Raw genomic sequence first — 22,262 nt, forward strand, 5'->3', positions numbered from 1 at the left:
ACCTGTTCAGTGTTATCGTCGGATTGCGAATAAAAAAAAAAAAAGAAAAAAAAGAAAAAAAAAGAATTCGTTATCTGGCGCATGGCGCGGAGAAATAGAAGGAAAACTAGAAAGTTGATGCAAAAACACGTTAGAAGAAAATGGCCGAAGCCGATGAGAATAGCGGCTCTTATCGTATCAGCGATTCAAGATCTTCGAGAGACGAAAGGATCTACAACGAAGAAGATCATAGCTTACATTAGATGTGCTTCCGATTTGCCTGAAAAACGTGTTAAGAGACAGGTTAATCCTCCTCAAATTTATTTCCCACTAATCACTATATAAATATAAACTCGTTCAATGATCTCTGAATTATTAGAATTTTATCGTTATAATAAAAGAAAGAAAAAAAAAACAAAACAAAAAAAAAAGAAGAAGAAGATTAAAAAAATAATATCAAAATATACGCGTCACTTAATGGATATTACTTGTACGCGGAAAAGAAAAAGAAAAAAAGAAAAAGAGATTTCTTATCGATTTGAATGATGTCCTTGAAAGAAAGAAAATTTCTTATCTTTCTCTCTTTCTCTCTTTTTCTCTTTCTCAACGATATTTATCGTAATATATACGTCGTTCACACGAATACACACGCACACGCACACGCACATACAGGTTAAGGCGGCATTAAGACGTGGCGTAGAATATGGAATTCTACGAAGATATCGAGGACACTATTTTCTGCCTATCGGCGACGAGGTGGATCGAGCGAATCGAATAGCAGTTAGATTTGCCAGACTGCCATCGCCTCCGAGACCATCCGCAAAATCGAGAAACGTTGGCCTTCGCAAAACGCCAGCCACGAGGGATCGTAAGAAAGGGCGGAGACGATTCGCTAACAGAAGTGGAAATACTGTTGCCGAGGGCAAAAGCCCAAGAAAGTCACGTTCCCTTCCCTTCTCAACGACAACGACAACGACGGCGACGAGCTTCGTGGGAATACCGGAAGCCAACGACATTTCTGCCGAATAAGACGATTCGAGACGTCGATAAGGGCTTTTCTAAACTTGCAGATTGTTGTACTTACATTTTGTAAAACGTCACTTATACACTCGTATTTTCTCGTCCAAATCGAACCTAAAGAAAAAAAGAACAAATCGACAAAAAAGAAACTTGTTTTTATCGACATACTTTTTATATACACATACATATATACATACATACATACATATAATATGTATGTGTATGTTTATATAGATATGTACATATGTATGATATATATATTATATATTATATATAATATAATATATTATTATTGTAATATTAATATAATTATATAAATGATAATATAATACTAGTATAATTATAATATAATATATAATTTATAATATATAATTATACATACATACATACATACATATATACATACATACATACATATATATATATATATATATATATATATATATATATATATATATAGGAAAAATCAATTTCTCTTTTCTGAATGGCTCGATCGTTTTGATAGAAGCAGCCACTTCAATATCTATCGGTTCTATCGGCTCTTTTTCTATTATAACTAAGTATCGATCGCTAGCATCGGCTTTCATCCTTCTCCACGTTCGGCACGTAACCATGGAATTAAGGCGAAATGAGAGACGAGCTTTTTTCGTAAATTGCACCGACGGAGGAGACGCAAACTCCTCGCCTGCCATTTATTAAAGTTAGAGAAGGCACGGTTCTTCCTCCTTCGGCCCGATAAACTTAATAGCTTCCAAAATTTACGGGGTTTGGCAAACGCTTCGAGAAAACTTCCCTACGACGCCTTTTCTTTTTTCTTTTATCTTTTCTCTTTTCTCTCTTCTCTTCTCTTTCCTCCTTTTTCTTTTTTTTTTGTATTTCTTTTTTCTGGTTTCTCTTTTCTTTTTTCTTTCCTTTCTTTCTTTTTTCCTACTTTTTTCTTCTTTTTTTATTATTATCCGCCAGGTAAAGTTTAAAGCTTTTAACGTTTCTTTTTTACTTTCCTCTTTAATCTCTTTTACGTTAGTTAATTTTACAAATTGATATTACAAATCGATCGCTTTGCAATATCTTTTTTAGGTTTTTAGTAAAAAAAAAAGAAAAAAAAAAGGGAGGGGAAGTAGGTAACAAGCGCAGTGAATTTTTTTCTTTTTTTTTTTTATATATTAAAATATTTTTATTTGTTATATATTTAATCGAAGTTGCAACGGTAGAGTTTATATAAACGAATTTCGAAATAGTGGAGGAATCCCATACGGATTTCATTCAACTCACCGGTAGCCGATCCATAATCTCTGAAAACATGGTCGTGCGATGAACAACGTGGATGCGGAGGACAATTCGAATCCGTTTAAATGGTAATTCAAAAAGCTAGTTGCCACCTAGACAGAGAGAGAGAGAGAGAGAAAGAGAAATAGAGAGAGAGAGAGAGAGAGAGAGAGAGAGAGAGAGAGAGAGAGAGATATTCGTTCATCGTTCACTTCATTGATTTTCTCTCATATTTTCTCTCTTTTTTTCTTTCTTGTTTTTTCTTTTTTCAGGGGTAGAAGGGTTTCGTGCAAATTCATTTATGCGATCGATCTAAAAGCGTGATAGATTTGAAAGAATCCTTCAAAGTTTCTTTTTAACTTTTCGCGCGTTAGAGAAATAGAATTTTATTGATGTACAGAAACGTAACGCATGGGAACTATTACTTGGTTCCAGTGTGAAACGTGCTGAATGGCGATTCGCATTAGTCTTTGTTTTCTACTAGCTATCGAGCAAAAGAAGTACCTCGGAGAATAGCATGCGTCAGATGCGAACGTAGAGATTAATGGCTGGATTTATCATGGTACTCTCGGGAGGAGGAGTATGAGGTGGAGAAGAGGGGATGCTTTTTGTATTTTTATTTCAGGCTTCATCTTTAGGGAGGAATAAAAGTTTTCGACGTTTCTTTCTGGAAGAGACCGATTGGATCTTAGAAGGCATATTTCATATATATATATATATAGTGTAATCTGTATATATATATATATATATATATATATATATATGTCTATATATATTATATAAATATTTTTTTAAATAAGAATATATTATAGAAAAAGGTTTAAACACAATAACCCAAATATCTTTTATATTTTTCATGATAAAAAAATGATATAAAACTAAGTAAAATCTTGTAAAATATATTCGAGCGACCTATTTTATTCTGCAGATATATATGTACAGTACACGCATTTACTGATTAGAGACAAAAAATTGTCGGCCCATTCTTATACAATATTCTTTATCTTCCGACATATTTTCAAACTAAAAATAGTATATAACAAGTATAGTATGATGTATGAAATATTGTCTCATCATTCTACTTTTAGTTTCAACCTATATATTTGGAGAGATAAAGGATATATATATATATATATATATATATATATATATATATATATATATAAATGGTCCAACGATTACTTCGTTTCTTAACTTTTGCCAATAAATCTATATATGATAAACGATTAAAATCTATGATACATTATGTAACAATTATTATATATTATACAAAGATATATTATAAAATGATTAACTTATACATATAATAATTGACTCATAAAAAATATGAAAGAAAGTTACTCGAGAAGAGTATAATCTAGACTACTATTAGTAAACTAATATTCATTCGAGAAGAAGTAATAATAGCGATTATAGACTTAAAATAGATAGGAGATAAACGGAGAACGTTGGCTTTCGAGTTGCCTGGAAAGCTTTGTGGCTTTTGGAATTGTAACGACGTGGCTTGTAACGAGCGATACAGTCCTAACGCGATACTATTCTACGGTTACACGAGCACGAGTGAGTATCGTATTGGTACAACTCGCTAAGCCAATCCTGGACAGAGCCAATATCGTTTATTCGCGGATGTATGTAATTTAATAGGAAGCTTACGAAATTGTTGTTAATTTCGTTTGATAGAGAGGAACGAGTAGGAAGTAGGAAGAACGATGATATCGATCGAAATTTCTTATAATAAAGAAAATGTTGGTAGCTGTTAGATTCCGTAGATTATGTCATTTCCGTGATAGTTGGACAGGAGTCTGCTGTTTCAACTATCTCAAATGTGCAATGATAGAAATACAGTATGTGCTCGTTGGAGTGAGACAGATAGATAGATAAATGGATGGATGGATGGATGGAGATAGAGAAAGAGAGAGATAGATAGATAGATAGATAGATAGATAGATAGAGATAGAGATAGAGAGAGAGAAGAGGTGTGGTAAATGGCATTAGTTGAAGTTCCACAGAGCTTCGTGGTTCTAGAACTGCAACCGTGCAGCACAGACTGAATGATGCAATCCCTGCCTCTCCCTCTCTCCCTCTCTCTCTCTCTCTCTCTCTCTTTCTAATGCATGTGTTAGAGAAACCGTTGTCTCGTACTCTGGCTAGGATGTTGGAATGGGAACGGCAGTCGTGTTTGACCGCAAAGGTATACGATGCTAGTCTTGAATGCAGCTCGTTGCACTCGCGATTGGCCGAATTAATCGATTCCTCTTGAAAACGTGTCGGTCGATCGGCTGAGAGGTGTTACCAGAGGCAAAGAGACATTTGTGTCTGCATTCTCTTAGTACTAAACGAGAGTTCGTACTACCGGATCGTTCTTCTTGCTGACATCGTCAAGATCCAAAGAGATCAACGAGTCTTTTGAGCCGACAAAAGATCTAGATCAGGTTGAAACTTTCAATAACGATATAATCGATTCGTCCAAGTACGTAAATTTATTCTCTGCGTTAGTACGCGAGGCTCTAGTACGAACAAGATTTTTTTTTTTTTTTTTTTTTGAAATTTTCAATCAGTTGGATCTTCCGATCGATAGTGCTTTCGATCGATCTTCTTTCTTTTTATTTCTTATTTCTATTATAAACATTCATCGAGAAAGTATTTCAAATCTCGCAAATTTTGAGCTTGTTTCTAGGTTAACTATGACTAGGTCGGGAACAGGTAAAATGTGGAAAAAAGTCAAATGAGAGAAAGAGAGAGGGAGGAAGAAAGAAAGAAAGAAAGGGAGAAATAAAGACAGAAGCGCATAGAAAAGTAGAACAAGAAAGAAAGACCGAGAGAGAGGGGAACAGAAAGAGACAGAGACAGAAAGACAGAGAGAGAGAGAGAAAGAGTGTAGAGGATAGTTTGGTAGGAAGGAAAGAGGAAACATATTCTCTCGAGCCAACCACTTACAACCACCCTCCAACTCTCTGACCACCAACGACTATGTTCGAGCTCGGAGCGCTGGTTAGCACTATCCACCTGCATTATTCTTATTTGTTCTCTTTTCTACTCTTTCTTTCTTTCTCTCTTTCTCTCTCTCTCTCTCTCTCTCTCTCTCTTTCTGTCGCTCTTTTTCTATCTCTCTCTTTGCATAATTGTGGGCGAACACGGAAGTAAGTAGTAGGTACTTGTAAAAAGAGAAAAAGAAAAAAAGAGAGAAAAAGAATACATGTCCTACAACGTTGAAAAATATACCGAAATAGAAAAGTAAAAAATAGTATTCCATTGAGACTTGTTATAATGAAAAATGTATGTTTCATCGAAACAATCAGAAATATGACAAATATTTATTTAATAGCATACAAAATAATCGATCTTGTTTTTCGTACAACGTTTGATATTAAAAACAATTTAATTTCATGTAGTATCTGATCTAAATAATAAACCTCTGTGAGGGTTTTGTTTCTTTACTTTTCTTTTTTCTTTCTTTCTTTCTTTCTTTCTTTCTTTCTTTCTTTCTTTCTTTTTAATCCTCGTGTACCATAGGGTCTATCTTATACGTGTTAGTTAGAACACGTACATACTTGAACATACTTGGAGGGGTTGGAAATGGGGAAGTCTGTTCCCTAAATTCTCTTAAGCTCGTTGAGTGAAAAAGGAAAGCCCAAGGAAAGAACTCCCTGATTTATTAATACCCTCTTGGATTTCGCACATTCGTACCTCGAAGTTTCTATATAATTACACACATATACACATACATACGTACATACATACATATCTACAAGTGGGACGCTGTTTGAAGATAGTTGTTTATTTATCCAAGAAAACTGAAGACGATTAATTAATTGATTTATTCGTTCTTCGTTCTTCTCTTTCTAAGATCAAATAGATATATCATTTTTCTTTCTTTCTTTCTTTCTTTCTTTCTTTCTTTTTCTTTTTTTTTTTTCTTCTTTTTATTTTAATATCGAACATAGTCTATCCAAAGTATTTACGATTCGTTAAAGCTTCTTAATATTGTATTACGAATTATTTCTTTAACCATTTAACCATGACAGATACATTATCGATGCTATATTATAAATAATGACGAGGCGATAAAACGAAAACAAGCTTCTTTGCTTGAAACGATCGAAAATGAGGAAACAAGTTTCATAACTTTAACAATAAAATCTAATAAAGTGCCAATGGATTTTAATGTCTTTTGAGGATATGAATTGTTACCTCGATACCGAATAAGTTTTCTTTCTTTTTCTTTTTTGTTCTTTTCTCTCTCTCTCTCTCTTTCTCTCTTTCTCTCTATTTCTTTTTGTAGAGAACATACAATAGTTAGCGATATAACTTTTTCTAAAACGATCACGTAGTTTCCATTGGCAATTGACATTTGTCACTTCTTCTTTTTTTCAACAAGTTTCTCTATATATCTCTTTCTTTCTATTTTTCTATTTTATTCTATCTTCCTTTCTCTCTTTCTCTCTTTCTCTTTTACTGGTATACAGCATTCCTAAAAAGGCTAAGGTATTCCCTTTCTCCTCTTCACCACCGGAATGTAATAACTTTCTCGTGACGACGGTCGTAGCGACAAATAAAACGTTCGATGCTGTCTTCAAATCGACTTTCCGCCATTTCCCATCATGATAAGATGCCGAATATCGAGCGAAGAATTTTGGAAGGAGACGAAATAGCACTTCTCATACTTCTCTCTCTCTCTCTCTCTCTCTCTTAATTTCTTTCTCTTTTTATTTTCTTCGTATTAAATATCGTATTAAAAAGGAGATTTGTTTGTTTCTTTTTTCTTTCGTTTCTCGACATTCGAAACACATCATTTATTAATTCTCTTCTTTAACAGCGTATGTATTCCAACCGTCCATCTTGCTTGGCACGTTGAAGCGATCTTTTTAAACTTTTCAGAAGTTCCGTATTTCTTTTCACTTGGCGTGCTGGCCTCCAACTTGATGGAGGGAAAAAGATAAAACGTGAAAAATAAAAAGAAGTCTTGTAAAGGGTGAGAGAGGAAGGAAGAAGAAAAAGAAGAAGGAAAAGAAAGAGAGGATGAAGAAAAAGAGAAAGAGGAAGAGGAGAATGAGAGAGAGAGAGAGAGAGAGAGAGAGAGAGAGAGAAAGAGAGAGAGAGGTTATAGAAGACTCGAGGGAGAGGAGTAGTAGTTCCGGAAGTTAGTAAAGTCACGGTGGGTTGTTCTTTGAAAACCGGAAAACCTTCAAATCACCATCGACGTTTCTTTATGAAAGAACAGTTAATTGCAAGCTTCTGATGATCCTTCGCGCCATTTCTTTTTTTTTTTTTTTTTTTTTTGGCTTTTTTTTTTAAGTCGTGAAGTAAAAATATTATAGATCTATTGTAATTATTTATTCTATGTAATATACGATTTTAATTGTCTATGCAATTAGTTATATATATATATATAATGTAATTATTATATAATATTGTTATATAATATTGCAATTATTTATCATATATATACATATATAATATTGTATATTATGTATTTAAAAGATATTGATTGGTATTTTTTCTTCTTCTTTTTATAACATATTACATCATACGTAGAATTTATATAGATGTTTTGTAATGACGTGTTTGACGAATGATAGCGATAATGACATATGATAATTTAAAAGGTATTGATTCGTCATTTTCTTTTTCTTTTTTTTTTTTTTTTTTTTTTTTTTTTTTTTTTTTTTTTTTTTTTTTTTAATAATGTATCACATCGTACATAGGATTTATACAAAAGTTTCATGACATATAACAAATGGTAATGATAATGACATGTGATAATTTCAAAGGAATCAATTCGTAATTTCTTCTTTTTTTTTTTTTCTTTTTTTCTTTTCTTTTCTTTTCTATAATGTATCGTAGCGTACGTAATATTTATCTAGAGGTTTTATAATGACATATGATAAACGGTAATGATAATGACACGATAATTTAAATGACATATGATAATTTCAAAGGAATCGATTCGTAATTTCCTCTTGTTTTTGTTTTTTTTTTTTTTTTCTTTTTTATAATGTATCGTATCGTACGTAAGATTTATGTAGATGTTTTGTAATGATATATGATAAATGTATAAATCTATGCAGGCTATCTCTGTCGTCAGTTGCCAACCGTGCGTCTTCTCGTATCGGTGAAACGCGTATTTCAACGTGTCCAGTGTTAGACAATCCGGAGAACGCGGAAATCTAGGGTGATGAAGGGTGATGTATGGTCCATGCCAGAGAATGATGGAGCGGAAGTCACGCGTATGGCATCCGTCAACGATCTAGATATCTCTCTTCTTGCTCTCCCTCCTTCATTCTCTCCTTCTCTCTCTCTCTCTCTCTCTCTCTCTGTCTCTGTCTCTCTCTCTCTCTCTCTCTCTCTGTCTATCTGTCTGTCTGTCTTTCTGTCTAACTATCTATCTGTCTGTCTCTGTCTTGTTCTCGTATTATTCATGGCTTATTAACCATTACGTACAATGTTATCCGTTGCAGTATCCATTACAGCATTATTCGATTAATTAGTGGAAATTGCTATTACCGATAAAAGATTATTTTGGAAAACGTAATTAATTTAATTAATTAACGATGAAAAAAAAGATACTATATATATATATATATATATATATATATATATATATATATTCATTTTTGTAGGTTTAATTGATATAAATCATTAAATTATCCGATCGAATGTAACGAACGTGTTTTAACATTGTTAGTTTATTTGAACTAACGAGAATAATGATATAACTGTGGTTGCAATGAACGATTCATTAAATAATTATTGAAATAATTAACTAAATTTACTTGAACAAGTTTAAGCTATTGGTTAAACTAAACGAAATTGAAATATATTCACGAGAGCACGATGTCTGTCATATCATAAAAATCTTTTTCTCTCTTAGTATCTATCTCTCTCTTTCTCTCTCTCTCTCTCTCTCTCTCTCTCTCTCTCTCTCTCTCTCTCTCTCTCTCTCTCTCTCTCTCTCTCTCTCTCTTTCTCTTGTTGGGAATGACGAATCGCGTTATGGAAACGAAACTGCAGCGAAGTACGAACGTTTCGGCTGTTCGTTTATGCAAATTGCCACTTAAAACAAGGCCGGAGGAAAATCGTTTGGTGGTTTTCACCCCGTTCGCTCGGTGTAAAATACATAACGAGAGAGAGAGAGAGAGAGAGAGAGAGAGACAAGAAAAAGTAGTAGAAGAGCTTATAGTTTGGAAATGGCGTAGCGAAGCAGCGCTAAAAATTCGCATTGAAACACGTACATATATAATACGTATAGGTAGGTAGGTAGGTAGGTAGGTATAGTTTTTACATGACATATAAAAGCGGTTTTTAGAAACATTATGCCAGCAATGCTCTCACATTTATAGCATAGTCCTTATCGGTCAATGGCGTACCGTAAATCATTTTCTAACGTTTAGATTGTCGCTTGTGAAAACTCTTATACTTTCGTAAGGGTTCACTTTACTTTTCTCTCTCTCTCTCTCTCTCTCTCTCTCTCTCTCTCTCTCTCTCTCTCTTTCTTTTTCTGTGTCAATCGTTGTCGATATCGGTATCAACAAATGAGCGACATAATAACGCTGTTAACGATGTATCTTCAATCTTTTTTTTTTTTTTTTTTATAATTTTTTTTTTTCTTTTTTGAAATTAAAGTAAACGATACAATCGTGTTTCATGATTTGAGTTTATTATTGTAATGTAAAGAATGTATTCTTTTCTCTTTCTTTTTTTTTTTTTCTTTTTTTTCTTTTTAACGACAGGTATACGCTTTCAATCTCGTCGATAGTGTTCTTTAACTTTTTTTTTATCACTGTTACAATTGCCTCGGATATCTTTCGGTACATACTGATTTAAAAAGAAAAAGAAATCACGAGCTTTGAAAATATCAAGGATTCGAAACGTAGAAATGAACGAATATTTGCGAATGGATGAATTATTTTAATACGTCGATTTAATATCTGTTTAATTATTATTACGAAGACTGCGGATTAGAATATTATTTTACATAGTTTATTTCATCGGTAGATTTTTTTTATTGGAAAATTTCGTCGATGATATTACATGTGTTAACTCAATATTTCTCTCTCTCTCTCTCTCTCTCTCTCTCTCTCTCTCTGTCTCTCTCTCTCTCTCTCTCTCTGTCTCTCTCTCTCTCTCTCTTTATCTATCTCTTTCCTTTTCTGTTTTTAAAGTTCGAATCTCGCAAACATATAAATATCAGATCGAACTTTAGCGATTTTCTTTGTGGAATATAACGAACGTTATCTTTCTTTTAGTATATTCTCTAACGACGTCTGAAGATATATCGAGCAAGTCGAAACGAAGTTTGCCGACATTGTTTTTCACGAAGAAAACGCGTTCCTTATATATATATATATATATATATATATATATATATATATATATATACGTCTATATACATATATATACTTATATCTATTGTATATATATATATCTATATTTTTCTATCTTTGTCTAACGATTGCAACCACTCGCACCGTTGTTTCTGTTATTCTCGGTGTGCTTTTCGTTCCGTACATTCTCGTTGATATAATATACGATAACGCTTCTCTGCGATCTACGGGAGAACGAAAAAGAGAGCAAGAGAGAAAGAGAGAGAGAGAGAGAGAGAGAGAGAGAGAGAGAGAGAGAGAGAGAGAGAGAGAAAGATGGTCGAATGGATACATGGGTTAAAAAGAGAGAAAGAGAGAGAGAGAGATGGTCGAATGGATACATGGGCTGAAAAGAGAGAGAGAGAGAGAGCATAGGTGAATTCCGCAAAATTGCAATTCCACTGGCGAAATGGAGTTTTGGTATTTTATCCGACGTATGCACGCGCGAATTCGAAGTGAGAATGTTCACGGGCTGCTCGGCCGTCCGTCATTTGAGTATGCCGGATATCCTGGAAAAATTTTGAATAACTGCCGTTAGCTATGGGGGAAAAAAGGATTTCCTTCTCTTGGTATGAGATGAAGGACATGCCGGAACTTCCAACTGGATTTTTTTTTTTTTCTTTTCTTCACAAACATATATATATATATATATATATATATATATATATATATATGAATGTGTGTATATGCATATATTTCTTTTCTTTTTCTTGTATTCTTTCTTTTGCTTTCTCCGTTTTTTTAGTTACTTACTTTTGCAATCTTTTGTTCATAGTCGTTATTTAAGAGTATCCTGTATTAGGATGTAGTCGATAAAAATATTAACTGACTAGATTTACAAAAAGAAACAAAAATATTGGGGTGAACGTTAAGTTCGGTAAGATAAATGAAGTTCGTTTATTTTATCTGTTAACTAATTTAATATATAATTGGATAAATAGGTATTGTTTAATTTTTTCTTTCTTTCTTTCTTTTTTTTTTTTTTTTTTTACTTCTTTATTCAATTATAAAGCGTTTAAAGGATGAGTCTTTTCTATCGGAAAGGAAATATATTTGTTTTCTTTTTATCGTTATATATATATATATATATATATATATATATATATATTTGTTCTGTCCGTTATATATAATTTTTGTGATCAATGCTCGTGTATCAAAGTCATTTCTAAAGAGACGACGTATAACGAAGAGAGATGGAAAGAAAAAGAAAGAAAGAAAGAAAGAAAGAACGAACGAACGAACGAACGAAAGGAAGAATGAACGAAAGAAAGGAAGAAAGAAAGAATGAGAAGAATATAACGCGGTCCTTTCAACGATCATTCTTTTTTCTATCCTTTAGTCGTCTTAGTAACTCGGTCACTTGGCAATTTTGTTGAGTGGTCAGAACGACTTTCGCCTTGGAGGCTTAAGAGCTTTATCGTTCGCATTTTGCACCGAAAAAGAGAAAATTTCAAATTTCTCCCTTTCTCCAACAGTCCTTCCATCTCTTCTCCCTCTCTCTCTCTCTCTTTCTCTTTCTCTCTAACTATATCTTTTCTGTCTTTATTCTTTCAAACGTGATTTTAACGCAACGAATTCAGCAAGATTGAAAGTTTTGTACAATAAACGACGTGGATATCGACAAAGGAATTTAAAAAATGTAGGTGTAAAAATATCGACAACTTAATCGAAGAAAGAAAAAAAGAGAGAGAAAGAGAGAGAGAGATTACTTGCATCGTTAGTGTATTTCAAGAGGTAGAACGAAAGGACGATTACAGTACACGGTACTCTTGAACAATTTCGGATAACAAGCGAAAAAGTTTGTTCTTTGATCTAGGACCTTTAACGCCGAAGGCTAGTACCCCTGACGAAAAAAAAAAAAAGAAAAAGAAAAAGAAAAAGAAACTAAGAAAGAAAATAAGTATGTAAGGATGGAAGGAAGGAAGGAAGGAAGGAAGGAAGGAAGGAAGGAATAAATAAATAAAATAAAAAATGGAGATAAAACGAGAAACGTTTAACTCTGAGAAAGGGATTAGATAGAGATAGAGAGAGGTGAAGAATGGTGGAGAAAGAGAGATAGAGAGAGTAGTAGAGTGGGAGAGAAGAAAAGGTAGGTCGAACTCGTAAGATTTTAGCCCTTATGTTAAGTTTATGAAGGGTACAGCTTGCAACCATGAAAATATCTAAAGAGGTAAGATAGCTTGCTTCAACCAAAGTGGAAGAACGTAGAAGAGAAAGAGTGAGAGAGACAGAGAGACAGAGTGAGAGAGACAGAGAGAGAGAGAGAGAGAGAGAGAGAGGAGATAGGAAGAAGGCTAAGCTCGTGTAAGCTGCCTGCGAAATTATGAGAGGGATAATGCCGGAGATCTGTTATGGCTGAAGATAGCCCAAGCGCCCGACTGGAATGTGGCGTGTGCCTCATTCCTTTTCCTTGCTTAAAATAAAAATGAGTACCCTCGTCCTATCCTTTCTTTTCTTTTCCTTCTTCCTCTTTCTTTGGTCCTCCTTTTCCATCTCCTTCTCTTTTTACTACTTCTTCTCCTTCTACTCTCCTTTATATCCATCCCCTTTCTTCCCTATTCCTTCGTATGTTTCTTTTTGGATTATGCGATACCTCCCATAAACGAGAATGCTCAGCATCGTTAGAATCTGCCCTTTATCTCGAATGGATGTGTGTTTTTTTCTCTTTCTCTCTCTCTCTCTCTCTCTCTCTCTCTCTCTTTTTCATCTTTCTTTTTTGCTTTCTCTCTCCTTTTTTTTCTCTCTCTCTCTTTTTCTCTGTTTGTTTGTTTGTTTGTTTGTTTGTTTTTTTTTCTCTTTTTATCACCAAGGCAATATACGCGTTTTTATTATAATTTGATCAGAACGAAAGGAAGTTATCGTTTCGTTATGATAGGATTGTATAATTTTGTAAAAATTTTGCAAAGCTATTTGGATGGATGTTGGTATAGCAGAGCTTAATTCGTTAATTGTTCCTTTGTAATTTTCATTCGTAAGGTAATTGTTAATTTTCAGAATAAAAAGTTCTTTCGTTTGTTTGTTCTTATTATGAAATTTGAAATGATCGATAATTTCAGAGATAGTTATTGTTTTTATGATTGAACGTGGATAATAGTCGAGTTTTTACTGAATGAAGTAACGTTTGGATCGTTTATTTGGAAAAGTACATGTTTGGTTGTTTCGAGAAAATTAAGGATTAACATATTAGTCCATTCAGTAATGTAAATTAATTATGTCGAGTCTGGTAATGTCTCTACTAATTTATCAATGTGTAATTTCATTATACGAATTTCTTTTAGACGAATTTAATTAAAATAACATATATATATATATATATATTTATTTATTGGTTGTAAATAGACTTAATCAGTCGATTGTAAAAATCATTTAATTTCAATTATGAGAAATTAAATGTCACTTGAAACATGTTTTGTATCGATCCAATTTTGTTTATAAATAATAACAAGAAATAAAATAGGAATAGTATTTTTTACTTCGAACGTTGATTACATTTATATACTATTAAACTTAACGTAATCATTCGGTCATCTGTGTCTATGAAAAATTGGACTCGCATCATTTTCATAATCTTTTTTATTAGCCAATTTTAAAACGAACGAAGCATTGACATTTTGTAAGATATCAAATATCAACTAAGTCATAAATAAAAACCATACACTAAATTAATCACGAATAATATTATATCTCATTTTTAACGAAAGAAAACAAAAAAAAAAAAAAGAGAAAAAAAAAACAAGACACACCATTTCCAAAATAAACGATCCATATACAAACACATCGTACGCGTAACTCGATGAATAGTCGTAAAATTTAATAACAGTCTCAATGCGAAAATTGTGCGAAAGTTTAGTAAATGTTTAATTTAAATTGATTAAATCGGATAGTAATGATTTAATATTAAAAACGAGTATGTAAAGATTCAATGTCTTCCTTTATTTTATTTTACATCGTTCTGAAGAAAAAAAAAAAAAACACACACACACACACACACACACACACACACATTGTTTAAAAGGAATCTTAGTGAATTAGGACAAGATCGCAATTCTTTAACGGGTTTCTCACGAATGAAATTTTGAAAATAGTTATTCGATAAGGCAACTCCGGTAATGACAGGTGTGCGAACATGCTACCGCTTTTATTTCCACGTGAATTTTGCGAGACCTTCGTACTTTTCTCTAGGGGTTGGATAGTTGGCCACGACGGGCCAACTATCAACGTGCCTATATATTTCGAACGTAGCGGCACCTTGCTGCAATAGCGTCATAAATTGCTTTCATTGTCCCGCGGTAACACGTTGTTGCGATCGCACGAATTCTCGTCTGTACCAACTCAAAATCTCGATTTTCTATATCTCTCTTTCTCTCTCTCTTTCTCTTTTTTTTTTTTCTTAGATAACAATATAGAAATATGCGATACAATATCTTGTAAATTATTAATTACACAACAAAATACTGTTCAATTTCTTTACTCTTGTTCGAAGAAAAAAAAAAAAAAAGAATCGAAGTTTAAAAATACATTAAATAATGAAATCATGAACTTTAATGATAATTTGAAAAATTGTTTAAATAACGAATAATGAACTTTAAGTAATGAAACGTTTTAAGAAATACTTTCGTTTTTAACGAGGATCGTTTGATCGTAAAAAAAGAAAGAAAGAAAGGAAGAAAGAAAGGAAGAAAGAAAAAGACAAATTTAACGAAACTCGTAAAGATATATAAAGTTGTAAGAATAGACGATGAACCATCTCTGTATCATAATTATCTTCATTGGCTATTGTGCATACGAAAGTTCAGAGGAAACTATAGAAATACTGACAAAATAATAACAATAATAATAATAATAATAATAATAATAATAATAATAGTACCTACCCATTCGACTAAGCTTTTCCAGGTTTTCGTAGGAGCTATGTATTGTTCGTTTCACTCTAAGAATTGCCTTAGTAGAAGACGAGCTCGTCTCTAAGCTTAACTAACTCCAATAATGACGACGTGTCGTTTGTAGAAATCACAGAGAACGGAGATAGTATAGCTGGATAACTATTTCTCTTGAAACTCAACATTTTAGCAAAGATCGAGAAAAGTTTGTCGAGTAATTTCGAGTATTAATAATGATCATGAAGAGATCATTGAGATTCTAATACAAATGAGATTTCTTCATAATTTTTTCTTTCTATCTATCTATCTATCTATCTATCTATCTATCCATATTTATCTCACTATCTTTCTATTTCTATTTCTCTGTTTCTGTCTCTTATTGCAACGAATTAGAGAAAGGGGATGAGAGAAGTGTGTTCTGGTGAAACAGAGGAGAGAGGATAGCATCTGTTCTTGACATCTCGTCAATATAAACCGAGGGTGTTGAAACAAGATGGATAAGTGTTTCGATAGAAAGAGAGAAAGATAGTGATACACTGTTTCTTTAGGGTCATGGTAAAGATAAAGATAGAAAGAGAGAAAGAGAAAAATTTTTTCTGTACCTTGACAGCGAATTCGAAAATCGCAGTCTTTTCATATTGAATCTAAGTTGTTATGTGATTTATACGAAAACGATTTGACAGATCTTCGTAATCGCACAATGATTGCTATTTGTATAATTGATTGATAATTGCCCTCTCTCTCTCTCTCTCTCTCTCTCTCTCTCTCTCTCTCTCTCTCTCTTTCTCTCTCTCTTTTATACATTTAAATACTCTCTTGTTTTAATTGCTCAACTCTCTATAACACATTTCGTTTAATTAGAGAAGACATATATATATATATATGTTTCTATAAAAAAAAAAAAATATCAATCTATCGTCGATATTAGATTTATTAAAAAAATATTTGTGTATTCCACGTTTCATGAATTTAGAAAGAGTTTCATAAATAGCTCGATGACAGCGATTCGTTCTCAATAGCAACATTTTGTTCTCTTTCTTTCTTTTTTTTTCTCTCTCTCTCTCTCTCTCTTTCCATCTCTCTATCCAATCAAGGCAATCGATTAGTATATGCGCGCACGTTTGTATCTCGTTTTCGCACTCTGTATGACACGTCCCATAAATTGTTATACTTTCTCTCTCTCTCTCTCTCTCTCTCTCTCTCTCTCTCTCTCTCTGTCTCTCTTTCTCTCTTTTCAAGCTATGTATCCATTCGACCATCTCTCTCTCTTGCTCTCTCTTTTTTCAGCTCATATATTCATTCGACCATCTCTTTCTCTCTCTCTCTCTCTCTCTCTCTCTCTCTCTCTCTCTCTCTCTCTCTCTCTCTCTCTCTTTTTCGTTTTGCGTTTCGATGGGAAATTCAATTTTCTTCGTGACGAACGAGCGTGTTTTCTCTCGCTGGACGAACCATTCTCTTTTTCGCATCTTAGTTTTCTCTTTTTCCGTATCTTCATTTCCATCTCTTTTTTTTATCTCTTTCCTCCTTGCTTTCTTTCGTTCTATTTTTCGAGAAAGCAAAAGACTGTAAACTGTAATAAACGTGCTAAAGCAAACGTCGATGAAACACTTGTTCGTTGTATTATTACAAGAAGCCATTTCCATTATCGTTTTACGAAGAATCGATATAAATTCGCAATAACGTAACATCGTACCTTCTTTCTCTCTCTTTCTGTACCTTTAATTAATTAGTTATTCCAAGCGTTCGCGGTCGTTAAAATTTGTCGAGGCAAATGTCTTCCCAATTTAAAAGTACAAAGTCTTAGAGTTTAATTTCACTTCTCTTCGTTGTCTATCGTAAAGGTGTAGGAGCTTCTTTTAAAAGTTCGTAAATAAACTTTCCTTTTGTCTACATTCTCTCTCTCTCTCTCTCTCTCTCTCTCTCTCTATCTCTATCTCTATCTCTATCTCTATCTCTATCTCTATCTCTCAGTTTTGGTAAAGGAATAAAAGAAAGATTTGTCTCGGTTTAAATGGCCACCGAAATAAAGGCAGTTATCTTGGGAAATAATCCACCTTATTGGATGATACGAATTTCCCCATTTTTTTTTCTCTTCCCTTCTTTCCTTTCTCCTCCTTTTTTATTCTTCAATCGTGATAAAAGGATCCGTTTGTGGGAACTTTAACGAAACTGATTTCAAAGCTACGATTAGGATATCGTTATCGAACATTTCGTTATATCATCACGTCGAGCATCATTTTTCACTCGGACTTCTCGAATTTTTTATTTTCTTTTTCTCTTTCTTTTTTCTCTCTCTCTCTCTCTCTCTCTTTCTCATCGTTGAAATTGTTTTTTCCTATCGATAATATCACGTTTCTCTCTCTCTCTCTCTCTCTCTCTCTCTCTTTTTATTTTCTTGCAGGATATCTTTCAAGATTATTTTTATATTCCTTCAGGATAATTCATACGAATTTCACGTAACACTTGATAAAATCCTTTGTAAAGTCAAAAGAAAATTTCATATTTCTTTTCTTTCCTTTTTCCTTCTTCTTTTCTTCTCGATGAAACACGTTAATAGAATATTTAGATCCACTTGATGCGTCTTAAAAGATCAAAAGGTCGATGATTGGTCAGTAAGCATGAGAACACGTGTGAAAGCTTTTGAGATATGTATAAAGGTACCTGTAGACCTGATGGCACCTAAGTAGTACATCGTAAGTGCTTCGTATGCGTCTAGCCAGGAGCTTTCATCGTTACTACTTGAAAGTCCGTGACTTGCATCGTACTAACGACGACAACGACGAAAACGACGAAAACGACGAAGACGAAGAAGACGACGAAGACGACGATGACGACGAAGACACCGACTTTTTAACTATGGCTAACGCTTTCAAACTCGTAACGTTTAAACTTTCCTCCACAGCAATTGCGAATTCTTCGTTATGGAAAGTTTTGCGGTTGGGGCTCCTATACCTCTGCAAAAGAATTCTTTTACCAGTTTTTATTTATAACAAGAAGAAAAAAGAAAAAGATTGAAAGGGTAGATGGATAGGGGGAAAAAAAAAAGGATAGTCTAGTTGGGAAAGTTTTCATCGGTGAAACATAGACGGTGAATAATTAAAAAGTAGAATTATATCATTCTAACGAGAAAAGATTTTGGAAAATCGCGGTGCTTTTGTTGGAACACTTAATAATCGGGATATTTTTCTTTTTTTTTTTTTTTTTTATTATTATGAAAATTACATTGTACGTTTGTTTGAAAAAAAAAAAAAAAAAGAAAAGAAAAAGGAACGGTATTTCGATTAATTTGTTAGAAAGAATAATAGAGTCGTGTCATTCCAACGAGAAGATTTTTACAAATTGCGTTGCTTTTTGTTATAATATTTAAGAATTGAGAAAAAATATATTTTTTGTTATTGTAAAGATTAGATTGTTTATTTAAAAAAAGAAGAAAAAAGTAGAATTATATAATTCCAACGAGAAAAGATTTCGAAAAATCGCGTAGTTTTCGTTATGATACTTAAGAATTGGGAGAATATATTCTTTTATTTTATTCCAAAAGTTACATGGTTTGTTTGAAAGAAAGAATGAAAAAAATTGTCGAGTCTCGCGTGAAAATTAATTTATTAAAAAGAGGCAATATCAATAATGATATCCTTTATACTTTATGAAAGGTGATATAACTCAATATAATTCGATAAAATATTTGACGATTCGAATACCGCGCGAAATCTTGTCTCCCTTCGATATCGATTTGGAGGGTGCTGGCTCGATGATAAAACGACCGTCTCTAGGATGTTTTTTTTTTCTTACTTGACCGAGCATTCCAACCCTCCTATAAGTTAGTTTCTGCTGAATAAGCGATGAGCGAAGTGAAATAATGACACATGAGAAGAGTAAGTCGACAAGGCGGTATCATTTTAGGCATAGTTCAATGTCTGATGATAAAAAATGGGATCCTCCAGTATGGAGGACCGTGACGAGTGAGGGAGAACGAATGAGTGAAGAAAAAAAAAAAAAAGGAAAAAAAAACAGAAAAGAAAAGGAAAAAAAGAAAGAGAGAAAAATTAAATTGAAAAAAAAAAAAAAAGAAAGAAAAATCGTAGAAGTTTAACGAACTTGTAAAAGACTTCGTAATTTCCTTCTTAATCTTTTCTCTCCTAATACTTTCTTCCTCTTCTTCTTTTTTTTTTCTTTCTTTCCTTTTTATCGAGATCAAAAAAAAAAAAAAAAAGGAAAACAAAAATAAAAAGAAGAAGGAAACAAAAAAAGCTTAATCAACGTGTCCAATATTTGTTTAATTAAATAACGAAAATAATAAGAAAACAATGAAATATTGTTTGTAGGATTGGAACTGAAAAAAAAGGCACGAACACACGTGCATTGATACACACGTATACACGTATTATATACGGATACAAATACAACGGGTAGACGAGTATAGGGGAAAAATCGTGAACGCGATTTGTTCGTTTGTTCGCTCCGGATAACCACGTTCTCGATTAATCGATCGTAGAGACATAAAAAAGCGAAGCAAGATTTTCCAATTTTCACGGAGAAATGGCCCGTGACAGGCGCGCTTCGCTCAACAAATTCGACGTTCACCCACATCGAGCCTCCCCTTTTCCTTGTACCAAAACGATAGAAATGAGGAATGGCTGAACGAACGACTGTTCTATGTATTAGTTTTCTTTTTTCTTCTTTGTTTCTTTTTCTTTCTTTGTATATATATATATATTTTTACAATACAAAGTGTACATATATATATATATATATATATATATATATATATATAAAATATATATTTCTTATTTATTTTTTATATAATATATACTATATATATATATAAACAAAGTGTGTATATATCTTTTTTTTAATAATAATAATAATAATACATGGACGTAAGATTAAAACAGAATACACATAAGAATTTATATCAAAATGAAAAATACTTGTAATACTTGTAACGATTTATTATATAAACCCGATAATCACTTAATAGATTCTACCTACGTATATATCTGTATATTTAGATTCTAATAAGAAGGACGAGGGAAAGAGAGACAGACAGAGAGAGAGAGAGAGAGAGAGAGAGAGGGGTTGAAGAGCTGACGTATGTGTCTGCATACTTAACTTTTTGCAAAATAAAATCTGTGCCACGTTCGGATCGGTTTTACATTTTTCAAGCTGATAATTTATCAATCTCAAGCATTCTCTCTTTCATCTCTCTCTCTCTCTCTCTCTCTCTCTCTCTCTCTCTCTCTCTCTCTCTCTCTCTCTCTCTTGTTAAAATTGACTACAAGAGAGAGATGAAGGAGAGAGACAGAGAGAGAGAGAGAGAGAGAGAGAGAGAAAGGTTGAAAAGAAAGAGAAAGAGATAGGTGAACTACGGTTACATTTTCGTCAGAAAAATAATGAGCCTCTTTAAAAGCCGGAAGTTTTCATTCTCACGAGTCCTGAAAAATCGATTTTCACACTCTCCTAGTTTTATTCGCATTTTAGTCATGCGCATGGACCAAAGTGTTATAGATAAACGTCGAAGAACAATTTTTCTTATTTTTCCATTTGGGCCGAAGAAAGAGTTCGAACCAAGATCGATCGTTTATAATTCAATTTGATTAGTCATTTCTAAATTCTAACTATTTCTTTATAATCCGATTTTCTTCTTTTTTCGTTGGGATAGAAATTATATTATAGAATAGTTTATAGTGTCATTTGCGATAGTTTGAAAAGGAGCAAGAAAAAAAGAATTTTTTCTGAGTTAATTTTTGATAACAATTAACATTTCTAATATAACATCTTTTTAATAAACCTTACAATTGATTTTGGGGATTTTGATGAAATGAAATGAATATTGAAAAAGTACAGATAACTTTCTATTTATTTATTTATTTTTTTTTTTTGATACTTTTTATTTTTTTATTCTACGTTTTTCACTCGCAAGGTAAAACATTAATTTGTTTTACGTGTTTCTGCTTATGAAAGGGATGACTCATCCGTTTTATAATTCGATTTTTCACTCTAAATCTTCATGATTCCTTTCATTCGAGTTTTGCCAAGCGATGAAAAAATGCAGAGTTCTTAAAACATCCAACGATAAAAGAACATTCGATCATTGTATTTGATTAATATCAAATACAAATAATTGATTATAAATATTAATATTGTATAATATTTTTTTTTGTTTTGTTTTTAATACCGTAAGCTTGTGAATCATTTTTATCCTAAGTAAAGAAGTTTGTTTACCCGTTAAATATATATATATATATATATATATATATATATATATAGAGAGAGAGAGAGAGAGAGAGAGAGAGAGAAAAAATTGAATGGAAAAAAGGAACACGCAGAAAAAAAAATAGTTCCTAAAGTTAACAAAGATGAAAGTGCTGGTAGAAACTTCCCGCATTGTTTAATTGTTTTATTATTCGTTATACAAACATAGTTTCGACGGGTTCGTTAAAAAAAAAAAAAAAGAAAAAAATAAATAAATAAATAAATAAAAATAAAAAAGAAAAACAAAAAATAACACGAAACAAAAGAACTAAAAAAAAAAAAAAGGAAAAAGAAAAAAAAACAATATTATTCGATTCAAACAGGACAATCGACGTGACGCGATACGTATTTGATAAAGCAAGCGTACAAACGTGCATCCATGTGTCTCTCTACGAACGAACGTGTTAATTTATAAAACGAGTTGTACGTGCGAGCCGGATCGCGTTAATGGCTATTCGTAATTTGTATAAATTGCCGTTGAATTTATAACGCTCGTTCG

General features: G+C 32.7%; 2 protein-coding genes across 2 annotated transcripts in view; both read left to right on the forward strand.

Moving 5' to 3' along the window:
* Nucleotides 1–22,262, forward strand: part of LOC122636773 (TWiK family of potassium channels protein 18-like) — a 204,643-nt gene that overhangs the window by 38,122 nt on the left and 144,259 nt on the right. The gene's annotated exons all lie outside the window — the stretch shown is intronic.
* LOC122636774 lies at nucleotides 49–1,166 on the forward strand. Its single transcript, XM_043828387.1, has 2 exons — nucleotides 49–282; nucleotides 652–1,166. The coding sequence occupies exons 1-2, from the start codon at nucleotides 82–84 to the stop codon at nucleotides 1,006–1,008; spliced, it is 558 nt and encodes a 185-aa protein (XP_043684322.1). The 5' UTR covers nucleotides 49–81; the 3' UTR covers nucleotides 1,009–1,166.

The sequence above is a fragment of the Vespula pensylvanica genome, chromosome 23, assembly GCF_014466175.1.
Source record: "Vespula pensylvanica isolate Volc-1 chromosome 23, ASM1446617v1, whole genome shotgun sequence".
NCBI lineage: Eukaryota > Metazoa > Arthropoda > Insecta > Hymenoptera > Vespidae > Vespula > Vespula pensylvanica.

Excerpts from the sequence above, each read along its gene's own strand:
- LOC122636774 (XM_043828387.1), top strand. The coding sequence starts at position 82 with ATGGCGCGGAGAAATAGAAGGAAAACTAGAAAGTTGATGCAAAAACAC. Across the intron at positions 283-651 it reads AAAAACGTGTTAAGAGACAG|GTTAAGGCGGCATTAAGACG; the intron begins GTTAATCCTCCT and ends ACGCACATACAG.